Source organism: Eutrema salsugineum, unplaced genomic scaffold (genome assembly GCF_000478725.1).
Source record: "Eutrema salsugineum unplaced genomic scaffold, Eutsalg1_0 scaffold_8, whole genome shotgun sequence".
Lineage (NCBI taxonomy): Eukaryota > Viridiplantae > Streptophyta > Magnoliopsida > Brassicales > Brassicaceae > Eutrema > Eutrema salsugineum.
This window is the reverse complement of record NW_006256414.1, coordinates 2631082-2647146: the sequence shown is the minus strand read 5'-3', so window position 1 is coordinate 2647146 and position 16065 is coordinate 2631082. Positions and strand designations below refer to the sequence as shown.

The following is a 16065-nucleotide window of genomic DNA, read 5'->3' as shown; positions in this document are numbered from 1 at the left end:
CTTAATTCTAATTGGATTATCATTAATTCTATGTGTCACTATGGTTAATATAATTTTAATGGGCCATCTATACTATTAGTTAATGGGCCATCGATTTCGTTAATTTCACCGAATTTGTAAAATGGGCCACCGAAAAAGATTAAAAAAAACCCTAAAACATTTATCCTACACTATATATATCGTTAGCCTACATATGTTTTTCACCTACAACAACTAACTCACCCTTCTCGAAGGTCAACTCTTCGCTCATTCTCAAAATAAATCGGTTTTGTACTTTAGTAAGCCGGTGAATTTTGTTTCTGTGGCATAGTCTCCCATATTTCTTTTTTGTGATTTCTATAATGATTATTTTTCTTTTCTCGCCTTCTTTTAATTTTCTATTTTATTTTTTGGGTTTTATATTGTTGTTAATTTGTTGTTGTGCGGGCATAGAGATTTCAATGTTGTAAACTAAAACTAAAAATAATTAAAAAAAATTATTTAATATATACATAATAAAATAAAGCAAATCCAAAAAGGAAACATCATCTAAAATTAACAAAAAATATTTCAACTATTGAACTCACAAATCAATTGAATTAAGACAAAAACGAGTTTTTCGTCTTTACATAATTGTTTTTCTTCTTCTTCTTTTTTATCTTTTATTTTTTATTTTTTATCTTTTTTTTTTATTTCTTCATCGTCTTCCATCTTTATCTCTCCTTCTTCTCTCACGTTTTCTTCTTAGTTTTCTTTCATTTTCTTTTATTTCTTTTTCTTGTTTCCAAATTTGGCTCTTCTACCCTATTTCCATCTTCCATAAATGCATCATTAACCATCTGGATCGTACTTATGTTTCGTACTTGCATCCTAGGTTCTTCTAACCTCTCTATGTTAATGCCTTGTCTACTAGTACTCCCCTGAAGCACAACATCTCTTTCTCCATGATAATACCAGATTTTATAGTTCGGCGTGAACCCTCGACTATACAAATGATTCCACACTTTATCTACTGTGATGAATTTATTATTATCACATCGTAGACAAGGACAAACTATTTTTCCGCTGCTTACGCATGTCTCTTGGTTTGTAGCAAAATGCATAAACTCATTGAGCCCTATGGCAAACTCATTTGTAATTCTTCCGGTAGTTGAATCCCACCTATCATTATACATCCACGAGCGTGGATGACTATTTTCCATGTTTGGAAAATAAGCCCAAAATAAATATATTCAACACTAAAAGTCTTGTGGTTGAAAAAATGGGTACTTAATGAAGAGAAGAGAAACCTCTTATTTATGTTGCACACAAAACAACTAAATTTTCTCAGCTGTCCGATGTGGGACAAAGCAGAGTTTTAACTTTTTGCAATGGTCTTAGATATTCCTACAGATCTACGAAATTTTCCACCAAAAATTTATCGTCAAAAACACGTAGAAAATTTCCGACGACATACCAACAACCCGGTTGGTCTCATATAACCTTCGATATTCCTTCCAAAATCCGACATTTTTTCCTACGAGGTTATATTTGGTAGGTTATCGGAAGGTTATTTCCTACCATTTTTTTGACGCTATATTTTGGTAGGAAATTTTCTACCAATTTCCTTTAACGTCTCTTTTACGTCGATAGTTCGTCGGAAATTGGTTAAAAACATTCCTACCAAATATTTTCGTAGAAAATTTCGTAGGAATATGACATGTTTTCTTGTGAGTAATGAAGAAGGAAAAGACGAAGAAGAAGACCGAAAAAAGGAAAAAAAAATCATAATAAGAAAAATTATGACATGACAAAAAATATTGAAGAATAAGAAGGGGAAATGGGTGATGAATTTGGAGAAAGGGGGAGACAGAGAGAAATTGAGTTAAAGCTTTCAGGGACATATAGATGCTTTAGGGACATGTCAATGGAGAGAGAAAGTGTGAGGGAGAGAAATAGAGAGAGAGAGAGAGAGAGGGGGGGGGAGAAAGAGAGAGAAAGAGAAATGGTAGAGAGAGTTAACCTTATTGGTACATGATATTCAATCTATGTTAGCTCATATTTTTTGTGTTCCTATTTTTTATTTTCGAAATACTTCTTATTTTAAATGCAGTTATCTAAATCATATGATATATATAAATTTAGTACGAGGGGGAAAGGAGAGAATGAGAGATAAATATTGAAAGAGGGATGGACACATGGATGAGGAGAGAGAGAAATAGTTAAAGTTTTCAAGTACATATATTTGATTGATATAAATAAATGACGAAAAATAAGAAGAATATAAAGTCGGAGAGAACGAAGAAGACAAAGGTGATGAAGAAGAAGAAGAAGAAGTAAAATAGGAAGAAGATAAGGAAAACAGAAAACAAGAAGAAGATGTGACAAAAAAAAAACTTAAAGAATAAGAAGTAACAAAAGAGATATAGAATGAAGAGGAGAAAGAAAAAAAATAAAAGAAAATGAAAGAAAACTAAAAAGAAAATGAAAGAAAACGTGACAGAAGAAAGAGAGATAAAGATGGAAGACGATGAAGAAATAAAAATAAAAATAAAAAATAAAAACTAAAAGATAAAAAAGAAGAAGAAGAAAAACAATTATGTAAAGACGAAAAACTCGATTTTGTCTTAATTCAATTGATTTGTGAGTTCAGTAGTAAATATATTTTTTGTTAATTTTAGATGGTGTTTCTTTTTTGGATTTGCTTTATTTTTTTTTATATATATATATATATATTAAATAGTTGTTTTTAATTATTTTTAGTTTTAGTTTACAACATTGATTTCTGGATAGAAATATGCGTGATATACTCAAAAATGATGACGTTTTTGGTGGGAAAGTCATTGTATTTGGAGGAGATTTCAGGCAAATATTGCCTGTTATTGTAGGAGGTAATAGCATCCAAACTCTTATGCCTACCATAAATTCTTCTACTTTATGGGACAGTTGTACAGTTTTAGAACTAACCAAGAATATGAGGCTTCAAAATGGTGCTGGAGGTGATCGCGTTAATGAGCTAGAGGCCTTTTCAAAGTGGATTTTAGATGTTGGAACGGCAAAATTATTTCGACTGACAACGATGAAGCTGAGATTGAAATCCCTAACGATTTACTGATAAAAGAATGTGCTGATCCTGTTAAAGAGATTGTAAGAGAAGTGTATGGTTATTCATACAGATCGGAAAGAGATCCAAATTTCAAGACAGAGCAATTCTTAGCCCGAGAAATGCAGATGTGGGATTAATAAACGAATACATGTTGTCAGAAATAAAAGGTAAACATATTTAACGCTTTATACATACGATCTTACACATTAGTTTCATAATGCGATCAACTGAACTTCGTAAAACATTTTTTTAGCTGAGAAATATACATATTTAAGCTCGGACAGCATCAATACTTCTGATAAGGGGAAGATTGACGAGAAAGTTTACACACAGGAATATCTTAATAGTATTAAGATCTCAGGATTGCAAACCATGAATTGAAATTGAAAATAGGGACACCTATTATGTTGTTTCAGAATATTGACCCTAGAGGTGGTTTATGCAATGGAACAAAACTCTTGGTAACACAGTTGGCCAAACATGTTATTCAAGCTAGCCACATAACTGGAGAATATATTAGTCAAAAAGTCTTGATCTCACAAATGTTTGTTTCCCCCACAGAGACAAGATTTCCTTTTAGAATGAGGCGTAGATAATTTTCGGTAGCTATCGCCTATGCAATGACTATCAGTAAAAGTCAAGGACAGATTTTGCAAAAGGTTGGCTTGTATTTATCAAAACCAGTATTTTTCCATGGACAACTTTATGTGGCTATATCACGTGTTACTTCAAGAGCTGGTTTGAAGATTCTGATAACGGATACAATGGATCAGCCACAAACCAAGACTTTGAACGTTGTATACAAAGCCGTCTTTCAGAATGTAAGGAAACAATAATTTTTTTTTTTAAGGTTTAGAGTTTTACTATTAAAATGGTTTATTCAATTATTTATTAAATGACATTTTAATTTACTTATCCTTTTCTTTAATGATTGTCTTCATTGTCGAGAATCAAACATAAAACAAATAGAATACAAAACAATAATGGTGTTTGCAGAATTAATGAATTTTAAAAAAAATACAATTATCCAACTAACCAATTTGATGACTATGAATGTTCTTCTAAAATTAAAAGTTTCTATAATACATTAGTGTTTTGATATTATATAAAAAAAAATAAATACTCAACTTGATAGACTTTGCAAACCCGTGCATCGCACGGATCCCCACCTAGTATATAATAAAATCAAGATATTCCCTTTTTTATCAGATTTATTTTAATGTCTTAGCTAGGATTTATTCATTGCATATACCGATGAATCTTTTCGAATTTTGTTTCTCTATTTTTGTCAACGAATATTTTTCGGACTAAAACTGTTACGATTTACGAATCATGTAAATCCAATGATTTCGGAAATCAAAGAATCTTTATAAAAAACAAAATCACATTTGCTTAGGTTTTGGGGTTAAGCATAACCTCATACATCTTTTGCTCTCACCTTTGAAATTAGGTTGCTCTAAGGTGAGTTTTTTTTTTGCTCATTTTATGGAGTTTTTCCTTCTTATGTCGTCTCAGTCTTAACATTAATATCCTATCTGTTCGTTCTGTAATGATAATCCAGCTCACTCGAGTTCTGTCCGTAGTGAACATCCAATCTTCGCATCAACTAATGTTTCATATGTTTGCTTTTGTTTTTTTTTTAATGTTGGACGTCGTTTTTTGAGTTATACTGGAAAATTGTGAAGAAACTGATCTAGAAATTTAGGGGTTATAGGCAAGTATGAAGTTGAATTATTCATGGTTTCAATAAATTTTTAATATGCTATTTACAAAAATAAAAACCAATTGAAATTCAATAAAGGTAGATTTTAACACCATGTCTTCAATCTGGTAGTTGAGGATTTTGATGTAGAAGAGGCAGAAAGACAATGAACTAAGCCATTATAAAAATTCTATTATTGCTTTTAAGTTTCTAAATTTTTTTTGCAGGATTTGTGATCGCCCAATGAGTAATCCAGAGGATATTCCTAGCAGACTTGAGGTCGGTATAATCCAAATAATCTTTATTACGAGTATTATGTATAGAACTTCTAAAATTTAATGAATATTTTTTTTTGATGATGAACAGGGCAAGAATGTAGCACGACTTGTGTGTTGTATTCTTGGAGTAGGTTCTCTCGTGGCATGGAATGCAATGCTGACCATCACAGACTATTATTATCACGTTTTTCCGGTATGACTCTAAGCAATTTATTTCGGTTTTAATACAAATCGTTTCAATCGATATATATACTTCGCTTTAATTCAATTTTGTTTAACAACAGAAATATCATCCTTCGAGGGTGCTTACAATAGTTTACCAACTGGTTGCGAATGTGTTTATATCAACACTTGCTTATAAAGAAGCTAAGCTCAATACCCGAAAACGTAACATTTTCGGGTATGGCCTTTATACCTTTGGCACCTTTCTTCTCATCGTGGTAAGTACTCTCTAAATACCCAACAAAATGTTTTTTCTTTCTCTTGCGTGTATATACTCTCCGGTTTTGATTCACTGTGCTCCGGTTTGGTGAAGTTGGATCTTGCTTCCCATGGCAGTGGAAGTGTAGGAGCATATGTTGCGTTGTGTTTGATTGTTGCTCTTTTTGGATTCGCTGATGCTTTTGTACAAGGTGGAATGGTTGGAGATTTGTCCTTCATGTGCCCCGAGTTCATCCAGGTTCTTAGCTTTGATCTTTAATAGTTAGATTATAAATGGGTTTAGCTAAATGTTATTAAGAAGTTTGTTTTCAGGCATTCATGGGAGGTTTAGGCATAGCCGGAGCTCTAACCTCCGTTTTAAGGCTTATTACAAAAGCCATATTCGACAAGTCTTCTGATGGTCTCCGAAAAGGCGCTTGTAATGTCTCTTCTACATATCTTTTGAGATTTATATTACATCTTATTATATAAACTAAGGAAATGGTTATCATCGTGTGCTGGTTTTTTGCAGTGTTGTTCATTGGAATAGCTACATTGATCGAGCTAGCATGTCTCATTCTATATGTGTCTGTCTTCGCTAAGCTCCCTATCGTAAAATACTACCGTGCCAAAGCCGGGAAAGAAGGTGCGAAATCCGTTGCTGCCGATCTAGCTGCCGGTGGCCTCCAAGAACAGGCTGCACAGGTTCTATATACATATTTCTTGAATTTGAAAACGTTCCATTTCGGTTAATTTTTTAATTTAATACAATGGTTTTTCTTTATTCAGCTAAATAACCTCTCTGTTTAATTTTTAATCCTCACAAAAGGTTCAACAAATGGACGAGACCAAGATCATAAGGCAAACCAAGAAGCAATTGCTACGACAAAACGTAGATCATATGCTCAATCTCTTCTTGATTTACGTCGTTACGTTATCGATTTTCCCGGGATTTCTATACGAAAACACAGGAGAACATCGATTAGGCGATTGGTATGTAACATTTAACAGTGAAACCATCCAATTTATATACTTCATGACTATGTATATACATGGTTATATTAAAAACCAATTATGCTTTAATGTGTTGAAAGGTATGCACCGGTCCTAGTAGCAATGTACAACGGGTGGGATTCGATTTCGAGGTTCATTCCCTCGATCAAACGTCTAGCATTGGAGTCTAGGAAGTGGATCACGGTCTGCGTTGTTGCGCGTTTCTTGCTCGTCCCTGCCTTTTACTTTACCGCTAAATACGCGGATCAAGGATGGATGATTTTCCTCACCTCTTTCTTGGGATTGAGTAACGGTTATTTAACCGTCTCTATCTTCAGCATTGCACCAAAGGGTTACAATGTAAGTTACTTTCCCCTTTAGGAAGAGTAACCCACTCTTGGTTCGATGTTTATATATATGTTAATTGTTAATCTTGTGAATTCTTCTTAACAGGGACCGGACTCGAATGCATTAGGGAACTTGTTGTGCGTGTTTCTATTGGGAGGTATCTTCGCTGGAGTTTGTTTGGGTTGGCTTTGGCTCATTGGCAACGATTCGTTTTAGATATCATAACTAAGCGAATGCATTTTATTTGTTATTTTTGCTGCTAATTACTAAATTCAGCTCATTACGTTTAATGTTTTTTAAAATTATTGTTTGAAACTTTTTTTTGTTCATATGTAGTTACAGTGAGTGAAAGAACTTGTTTTAAGTTGGATTACATTTCTCTGGACTCTGGATATATATATGATTTACGAAATTTAACCAAACAAATATTTTGGAACGTAAAAAGAGATTCTTCTGCTTAAGAATTCTCATAACTTTTCTGCAGAAAATAAAAAATGAAAGCAAAACCAAGATTGTGAGACATTCCGTTTGAGTTCAGTTTCAAAGTTTGTTCTTGAGCTCAGAGGACACAATCGTAAACTGATATATACCGCACAAAATACAAGTTTCTCTCTGTAATTAAAAAAAATTGATTAACTCGAAGCAAAAGAAAAAGAAGAAGACAAATTTTTCTTTTGATTCTTTCTCTAAAACGTATGTGTATTTGTTCCTCAACTCCTAAGTCAAAACAGAATCTTGCTCTCAAAAGGAATTTAAAATGTGTAAAAGAATAATAAAAAGATTGAAACCTTTTCCATCTATGGAGCCATCAGTCCATCGACCGTGTAAGAAAGTGACTTTGCCCAATCTGTTTTCAGCAGCATTGCTTGTAGCGTGCGCATTATATCGTATCCCGGATCGAGCTTTCGTTGCCATCCCTGAAAACAAACCCCAAAACCTCAATCAATCTTGAAGCAATCTTGAAACGTCAAGAAACTTGTAAAGCACTGATTTAACCAGGTCTAGGATAGCTCAAGTTCATAGCTCAATAAACTAACCTCGAGAACTAATGTTGTAAACATCACTGTGGACACATTCCCGTCGATATTAACTCTATGACGCCTCATTTTCTCGAATAATTCATGCATACAATCTGCTGGATGAACTAAATCTCCTTCTGGTGTTCCCCAGAATCTAAACGCTTCTTCTACTTCCTGTCACACAATGTGATATCTATCTATAAACACCACAAAAAGGAAGAAACTTTGGATAATGTAAGAGAAACACAGAGCAGAGATCTCACCTCGACAAAGGCCAGTGGATTAGGACAATTCTGTTGTCTAGATAACTTAAGTGTTCTTTCAGCAGCAGTCCGACCATCTCTACGTGCAACCGCCTTGAAAAAACCGAGTAAGTTATCTCGGTCGGTTTTCGAGAGTTCTGCAGTCATGCCAACATCTAGGAAAACGATGTGTGGCTTCTTCGATTTGAAAAGACCTTTTCGAGTATCGTTTTTCCGGACTAGAATATTCCCGGGATGCATATCGGCGTGAACAAAGTTGTCGACCTGAATAACAAGAATCAAAGCAATTATTATAAGTAACTTCAATGAACAAATGAGATTCAAAGTGAAGGAAGGAGACAGAACCAGGAGCATCTTCAAGAGAGCATGAGTTCCAATATGTGCTACTTTAGACTTGAGCCATTCATGTCCTTCTGAGCCATCGACATAACGAGCCACGCTTTCTCCATGCTCGAATGACTCAACCAAAACAGAAGGATGTACAAGCGGAAAGACAGGCTTAGGGAAAGAGACATCTCTCCATCCACGGAAGTTGTATGTAAACCGACTCAAATGAGAAGCTTCCCTTGAGAGATCCACTTGAGACAACATGTAGACGCTAAACTGTTGCACACACTCATTTAGTCTAAGCCAATTCAACCCCGGAATCCAAGTACTCATCTTTGCTACCAGATTAATTAGCACAAAGTCTCGTGTCATCGTTTCCTCAACAAAAGGATGTCTAACTTTAACAGCAACTTCCGAGGATTTAATCTTTTGTCCTGGATACTGAAACCTCAAAGTAGCTCGATGTACTTGAGCTATACTCCCAGATGCAACTGGCGCTTCATCAAATTCCTCAAATATATCAGAGAGTTTACGACCAAATGCGTTTTCAATGGTTTTCTTCGTGAAAGCAAAACTGTGCTCAGGAGCATTACTGTGAAGCTTTGAAAGCTGCAAACACAAATCCTTGGAGAACCGATCAGGCCTTGTGGCAATCCATTGCCCGAATTTGATAAAGGCAGGACCTGCTTTTTCCAGAGTTCGATGGAGAACTTCAAGCCTTAACTTTCTAAAACGAGACCCGCATGAAAACTCCAACAGTGCCATTACAAGATTTGGAGATAGCAGAAGAGCTAAATAGAGAGCTCTCCCGATCAAGATCACACCTTCCATTGCAGAGAACAATAAAGTAGAGAGCACAATGGGAATGTTCAACGCACTTTTATAAACCGAAAACTGTGAAGGATAGTGATTTATAACCGGACTTGGAGCCGGTCTTTGCGCCCACGTAACCTGTCTCCAACCAACAGCTAAGATACCAGGTAAAAACAGGTGCGAACGAGCTAGAGACAAGCTGAACGCTTGAGCCATTTTACTTAACCGAGTCATGTTCCAATTGCGCATAGAGTATCTAGAAAGAAGCGTTTTCCAAGAGACTTGAGCATGTTGCTTAGCGACATAGCTTGCATTTGCAATCGAATAGCTTCTCGAGAGAAGATGATTACCAAAAACTCTTCCTTTAACATTATGGAGAAGGGCCAAAGTATGATTTTGATGATACCCATTACTCAGAATTCTAGAAGACGGCGAGTAAAGTCTGAATTGGGGCAACCTCAGAGAAACCGTAACAGCTGTTCCATTATTCGGGTTCGAGTATAGAGATTGTGTGTATCTTGTAACCACTCTAGTGACCAAAAATCTGCAAGTAAACCAGAAACCGACCAAAGACGATTAGCTAAAGAGAAGGATCCGATCAAAGGAAGAGTCAAAGGTTAAGACTTTGGAAACTAGAAAAGTTGTGATTTTTAGACCAGAGGATTCAATTTTAATCGCAATCTTCATGGAAACGGGAAGCGAGAAGAATCAAATCGGACCCAGAAAACACCTAAGCGAGGGGGAAGCAGAAGAAGGGAAGACGAGAGAATAGAGACGAACCTAGAGATGAGGGTCATAGCGAGAGACGAGCCAGAGAAAAAGCACCAAAACGGTGATTGTTTGGTATGATTTTCAAACCGTTAAGCGTCGGGAGCATTGTCTCATCGAATTTGACTCGGGATTTTAGGGTACAAGTGGCTCGCCGTTTTCTGGGGAAGGTTCTGGGTTTTTGAGGCCGATACGGAGAGAGAGAGAGAAAGGTCAGTGACTTGGTGCGTGCGGAGAGAGAGAAACAAGAAAGAGGGCCCCACAAAGGCGAGATAATTAGTTAATATCTCGTGGGCTTCACGCTTGTCGTCGGTCCTCCTAATTAAGCTTAATCGGAAAATACTTTTCTTTTCTTTCTTTTCACTTTTTTTTCTCACCTCAAAAAACAAAAATACTCCATTCGTTTTTCGTTTCACAAAAAGTGTTATTCTGACATTTTTCACACTTATTAAAAAAACTATTAAAAATACTATTTTACCTTTTATTAATGTATTAAATAACTTTTTTTCTCTAATTAATACATTAAATCAATAGAATCAAAACTGAAATATTGTTTAAAATTCTGCATTGAAAATATAAAACAACACTTTTTGTGAAACAAAAATAAAACCTTAAAACGACACTCTTTGTGAAACAGAGGGAGTAGTACTTATTTTCGGCAAAAAAAGAGAAGAGAATTTTCATTTTTCCATAATGAAGTGAGTCGAATTCCTTTTTCCAATCAAATAGTAAATCATTTGTTTCGAATGAGAAGTTTTTTTTTTTCTTAAGCGGAATACTATTTTGTTGGCTTTATATACTTTTCAATACTGTGAAAGTGGTATTTTCAATATTTGATACAAAAAAGTGTTACAACTTACAAAAGCATGCATGTATCTATATTAAATTTTTAGATAATTTTATTTCATGTATATTTTGTGGTGGATGCATTTTGTAAGTTGGAAGCTACTAATGAATAATACAAAAATTTATTTTGTGGTCCTATAACAACTACTAATGAATAATACAAAAATTAAGTGGAAGCTACAGAGATTCTGCAACCATTACTGTTCATTATTAAAAGACTACTTTACCCCTATAAATGTGAGAGAAGCTATATGATGCAGAGAATGCTTACGTATAATTGAAAATTAATTAAAAATAAAATTTTAATATAATTAGAGAATTTTTTTTCTTTATCTTTGTCCTTATCTTCTTTCTCTCCTCTTTCTCCACTCTTTCACTCTCCATCTCTCCATTTTTGTTACCCAATTATCTTATTTTTCTATTTTTCTAGCTAGAATCTCTTTCATTCTGCTCAGAACAAAGACTTCCTCTTGGCTATTCGAGTTAACTAAAGAAAATTTCATCCTCCATTGATAAAAGAGTGTGATGGTTGGAAAGATTTAAATCTCTGGATGTAGATTTAATGAAGGATGAAGACCAACGCTTTTTTTTGGTGGGTTAGTGATGATGATTGGTTTTCTATCTAGATCTGATTTTTCTTGTGATTTTAAATTTGGATTTTGCAATAATCATTAATCTAGTTATTTGTGTCCATTGTCGATGAGTTATTGAAGGTCAAGTGGCGACGTTGCGGTTCTTCTTTCGACCATAGGAATCTATTTCTTTTGGTGGATCTCTATCTAAATCTGATTTTTTGTGCTTTTTGATTTAAATAGTCGATATTAGTTGTTAAACTAGTTATCCGCTTAACTTAAACAGTAGTTTAACTCGTTATTGTTATCATTGCATTTTTACTTCATTTTTTCTTTAAGTATTTAATGAAATAATTGATTTAATTCGATAACTATTGGTTTAGCACATATATATATATATATATATATATATATAATTCCAGATATTATTGTTAGCTTGTTAACATTCTCTATAATAACTGAGTTAACAATGTAACAAAAAAATATCTTCTAACAATATATATTAACTATATTATGTTATCTGTTAACTTGAATTCCCATTTGATATCATTGTTAGCGTTAACATCCATAATGTAGATGTTAACTTATGTGATGATAACAAAATAAATATCGCTAACTTTTACAAATTTTGCAGAAAGAAACAGCTTGAGGTTAAAAATTTGAAACGATCATACAAATCAAAGTATAATAAGCCCTGAAGAGGAAGATTTTTGATGGAGTGATGATGAAGAAGATATAACTTTACGTACATATGATTCAGAAAAGTTCCTGACGACCAAGAAAAATGCCAAGAATTGATGGTGAAGAGTTAGAGCTGAAGAAGACAGTCAAATGAATGTATAAATTGGATGTGTTAAATCATGATCTTGTTTTAAAATTAACAATTGGTTTTTTAATTCAGACTCCAGAATGTATGTTAACAGAATGTGTTAACCAAACTATGTTAACTTGGTTAGCATACTATTTTGTTAAAAAAAGTTTGTAAAAGTTTGGCTAAAAATATGTTATGTGGGTAACAACACACATGCTAATTGTGTTATCTATTAAATCATAATTGATAACATTTGTAACTGCTAACTTCATTGTTGACATAAAAAAATCACGACAATGAACACAACCAAGAATTAGAGACCTAGCAAATTATATATTTACAAAAAAAATGTTAACACTAACTAGATAACTGGATTAGCGTATTATATGCTTAGTTATCTTGATATATTTGTTAGCGCATTTTCAAGATGGAATCTGAAACTAGTAGGACCTACCAATTTCATTCAACTTTGATTTTAAAATATGTGTCAGGCAGCATAGAGTTTTGTTTCCAAGCAATGTCAGACAATATTTTGCTTAAGATATTGATGATGTCAGCAAACGTAGGGGTAAATTGGGAAATAAAAATTCTGCATCACCTTTCCACCTAAATTATTTTTATTGCTTTGTATTTTCTTAATATTTTGGTCAACCGTTAGTTTATATCTAAATAACCCTCTTTTTAGACGTTTCATAAAGTGAGATAATGTATCCTGCTTTAGTATTTTTTTTTCCATTTAAAACCTCATAATAATGAAACCACATGATTTCTTTAAATAATTATCTAACAGTAGCTAATCAAATATTTTAAGCTAAGTAAGATTAAATTTGTTAGATTTTTGAAAATTTAATAGTTAACTTTTGTTAATAGTTTTAAACCGTTTTTAAAATTTGGAGTACATTCTCCGGCAATACATTAATACACAATTTTTCTTTTGGTAGTAAAAAAATTGTTTAAAATTATTGTGGGTCCAAAATTTTGTACATATTTTTTTGTATGTGTTTCTGTATGATGCACTATATATATATATATATATATATTGATTTGTGATGATTGACAAAATTTTGGACCCACAATAATTTTAAACAATTTTTTACTATCAAAAGAAAAATTGTGATGACTGACAAATCGAATTATATATATATATCATTATATAATATTAATATTTTCTAATAAAAGATGTGATGACTGACAAATCGAATTATTCAATTAGGTGGATTAGTTTTAATCATTTCTCTTGAAATGTAAAATGTAACATATAAAAAGATATGTTGAATGGGGACGAACAAGTGCATGTTTACATGATAATGGACAGATTGCTCAATTTCATATAGTTAGTTAGTTAGATGTTGCATTCTTCATTCCTACAATATAGTGAATCTTTGCTGTGTCTTAGGTTGTTTGCTGAATAAAATTTATTGCCTCGCATTTTAAGAAAAAGAGAGGTTTTTGGAGGAATCTTGCATCAGAAGAAAGTGTGTTTGATACATGAGAAAGAAGATAGATGTATCATACAAACCTAGTGGAAAAGCGGAAATTGAGACTCCGAATGGTGACAGCGTTTTGTTGTGCGGAAAAAGCGGTTTTAGAGTGTGGTACGGTTCAACTGCGGTATGTGCGGGAAAATATATTTGCGGGACAAGTGCGGTTTTTATATAATTAGCGGTACACAATAATGTTTGATTGGTGAAATGAGATAATAAACAATGCAAATTAATATTATTAGATATTTTTTAAAAATAAAATTAATATTTTTGAATAGAACTGTATTTCTTAACAAAATTAAGATGTCTACTTTTTTTTTAAAAAAAAAGATTTTTTTAAATTGAAAAACGCACTTAATATTTCAAAACACACCTAAATAAGTGCGGTATTACTATGCAAAGCGTTTTTACCTTTTTATCACAAAACTGATGTGTTATATTATTATTTTAATAAAAAAGCAGAAAACAAAAAACGCACTTCATTTTGGTAAAAGTTGTTGAATGGTGACAATGTAAGTAGAATTCACAATTTTACTAAAAAAACGCACCTCTTCACGTCACCATTCAAGCCCTGAATATCTACAAAAATCAGTTGAAATATATCAATAAAGCAAATGGCGGCAGTAAGCGGAAACCTATCCCGGATTGGAGGCAGCTGGTTATGTTCGACAAGTTGTTCTTTTTTTTTTCAACACATGTAATTCTGCTGATGTTGGACTTGATGATTGAGATCATATGTGTCGTGGGTCGCCTTTACATGTAATTTCTTTTTTCTTGACATGGTTAGTCTAATTCTGCATATCTTTCTGTTATATTTGATGAAATAGTCGAAGAACGATACATTTCATATATCAGTAAATAGTCAATATGTCCGAGTGGTTAAGGAGACAGACTTGAAATCTGTTGGGCTTCGCCCGTGCAGGTTCGAACCCTGCTGTTGACGATATTTTTGATATTTTATTTCTTTAGGACTCAAAATGAACATAACCTTTGACTCGCCATCCCATACGCATATAAAGAATCCATAGGTTTTGAGAAATTGATCAGAACATTTGTCTTGGATTACCCTAAAGAAGATGAGAAAAATAAATCTAACTTGTATAATCTTCACCAAAATCATCATCTGTTTTATTTTAAAGAAGAATATCTTTCAACCTAATCATTCTTGTTTTTTTTTTTCTGAATCTGATAGAGTAAATAACCAGGATTAAAGAATTCAAAGGTTTTATTAGGAAATCTTAAACAAACGATTTTACAAAGTAAACTTCTTCAATAGCTAAGCAATCTCCTAATTTGTGATTAATTATGTGAAACCCACCCCATTAAGAGATTGGTTTATTTTATTTTTCGTAATGGTTTCTAATTTTCTATCTAAAACCCAATTAAAATTTTCAATATAAGCCTTAAAAAACCTATTCTTTTACCCTAAACTCATAAACTAATCTCTGCCTCTTTTTTTTCTTCTCTCCTGCTACCAGCCTCCTCTTTTCTTCTTCTCTCTCTCGCCGAAGCTTCCTCTCTCACCTCTTTCTCGAGTCGCGCTGTCGCTGCTCATCCTCCCTTCCTTTGCTCACCGTGAAGCCTCCAAGCCGCCGCGAGAAGCCCAGCCGCCGAGATGGAGACACCACCAAGACCTCCTTCGCCTGACTCCTCTTCCGATGATGAGTTCCCTAACCAGCCTCCATCGCCTCTTCTTCCAGTGAAGCCCAGGTGAAGGTTGTTTCTTTCCAACTCCTGCATATTATGATCTAGGGTGATTGATTAGTCTTTTCTTAAACCATAGCCACTGTGTCTGTGTGATTGATTGCTTGTTGTTGATGATGGTTCTTGTTGATGGTGTTAATGATTGCTGGATATTGCCTGATGATGAGCTAGGTTGCTAGAAATCAATTAAAAGTGCTAAAAATCATGAATTAAATGATTGAAAAATTGTGTGGTGATTGGTTTGAAGTATTAAAATGTTGAGAATTGATCTGTCAATTCACTTCTTGTTCATTCGAGTTACTAATCAAGAGACACCACCAAATGTTGACCCGGTTCACCGAAGCTACATCCGGGGGAGTCTTTCGTGCTGCCTCACGTACCACTATGTTGATCGGAAAAAATCCCGACCATGGTTCACAAGAGAATCGCTCACCGCCGAATACAACTCAATCGACATTACAAGGAAGAAGAACCTGAAAAAGAAGAACAAGAGAAGGAGGAGAAGAAGAACCCTAGAACCCAAGAAGATCTCTCTTTCTCTATCTAGCTATCTCTCTCTCGCTCACTCTCACTGAATTGCTCATGAAGAAGCTCTCGGAGAAGACGACTCCGTCTCGTCATAAAAAAACATAACGACTTCTCTGATTTTAGTC

At 33.8% G+C, this 16065-nt stretch overlaps 2 protein-coding genes and 1 non-coding gene across 3 annotated transcripts; 2 read left to right on the top strand and 1 right to left on the bottom strand.

Annotated features, from left to right (window-relative positions):
• The first annotated feature begins 5009 nt into the window (after window positions 1-5009).
• Window positions 5010-7021, top strand: LOC18009532 (equilibrative nucleotide transporter 7). Its single transcript, XM_006391925.1, has 9 exons — window positions 5010-5045; window positions 5133-5237; window positions 5329-5484; window positions 5580-5723; window positions 5798-5903; window positions 5997-6169; window positions 6294-6457; window positions 6559-6817; window positions 6911-7021. The coding sequence occupies exons 1-9, from the start codon at window positions 5010-5012 to the stop codon at window positions 7019-7021; spliced, it is 1254 nt and encodes a 417-aa protein (XP_006391987.1).
• A 268-nt stretch (window positions 7022-7289) lies between these two features.
• On the bottom strand, window positions 7290-10167 carry LOC18009564 (uncharacterized aarF domain-containing protein kinase 2). Its single transcript, XM_006391924.2, has 5 exons — window positions 10008-10167; window positions 8433-9771; window positions 8088-8351; window positions 7843-7998; window positions 7290-7722 (listed from the first exon to the last, which is right to left on the bottom strand). Exons 1-5 carry the CDS (start codon window positions 10022-10024, stop codon window positions 7603-7605), a joined length of 1896 nt encoding a protein of 631 aa, XP_006391986.1. The 5' UTR covers window positions 10025-10167; the 3' UTR covers window positions 7290-7602.
• A 4402-nt stretch (window positions 10168-14569) lies between these two features.
• Window positions 14570-14651, top strand: TRNAS-UGA. The gene has a single exon. It is a non-coding gene; the product is annotated as a tRNA-Ser (tRNA).
• Window positions 14652-16065: the final 1414 nt, after the last annotated feature.

What these genes read in the sequence shown, in the direction of transcription:
- LOC18009532 (XM_006391925.1), top strand. Translation starts at nt 5,010, where the DNA reads ATGAGTAATCCAGAGGATATTCCTAGCAGACTTGAG. An exon ending in TGGTCTCCGAAAAGGCGCTT is followed by an intron (nt 5,904 to 5,996) that starts GTAATGTCTCTT and finishes GGTTTTTTGCAG; the next exon opens with TGTTGTTCATTGGAATAGCT. An exon ending in TTGCACCAAAGGGTTACAAT is followed by an intron (nt 6,818 to 6,910) that starts GTAAGTTACTTT and finishes TCTTCTTAACAG; the next exon opens with GGACCGGACTCGAATGCATT.
- LOC18009564 (XM_006391924.2), bottom strand. An exon ending in CTCTCTTGAAGATGCTCCTG is followed by an intron (nt 8,352 to 8,432) that starts GTTCTGTCTCCT and finishes CTTGTTATTCAG; the next exon opens with GTCGACAACTTTGTTCACGC. An exon ending in TTACAACATTAGTTCTCGAG is followed by an intron (nt 7,723 to 7,842) that starts GTTAGTTTATTG and finishes GTTTGTTTTCAG; the next exon opens with GGATGGCAACGAAAGCTCGA.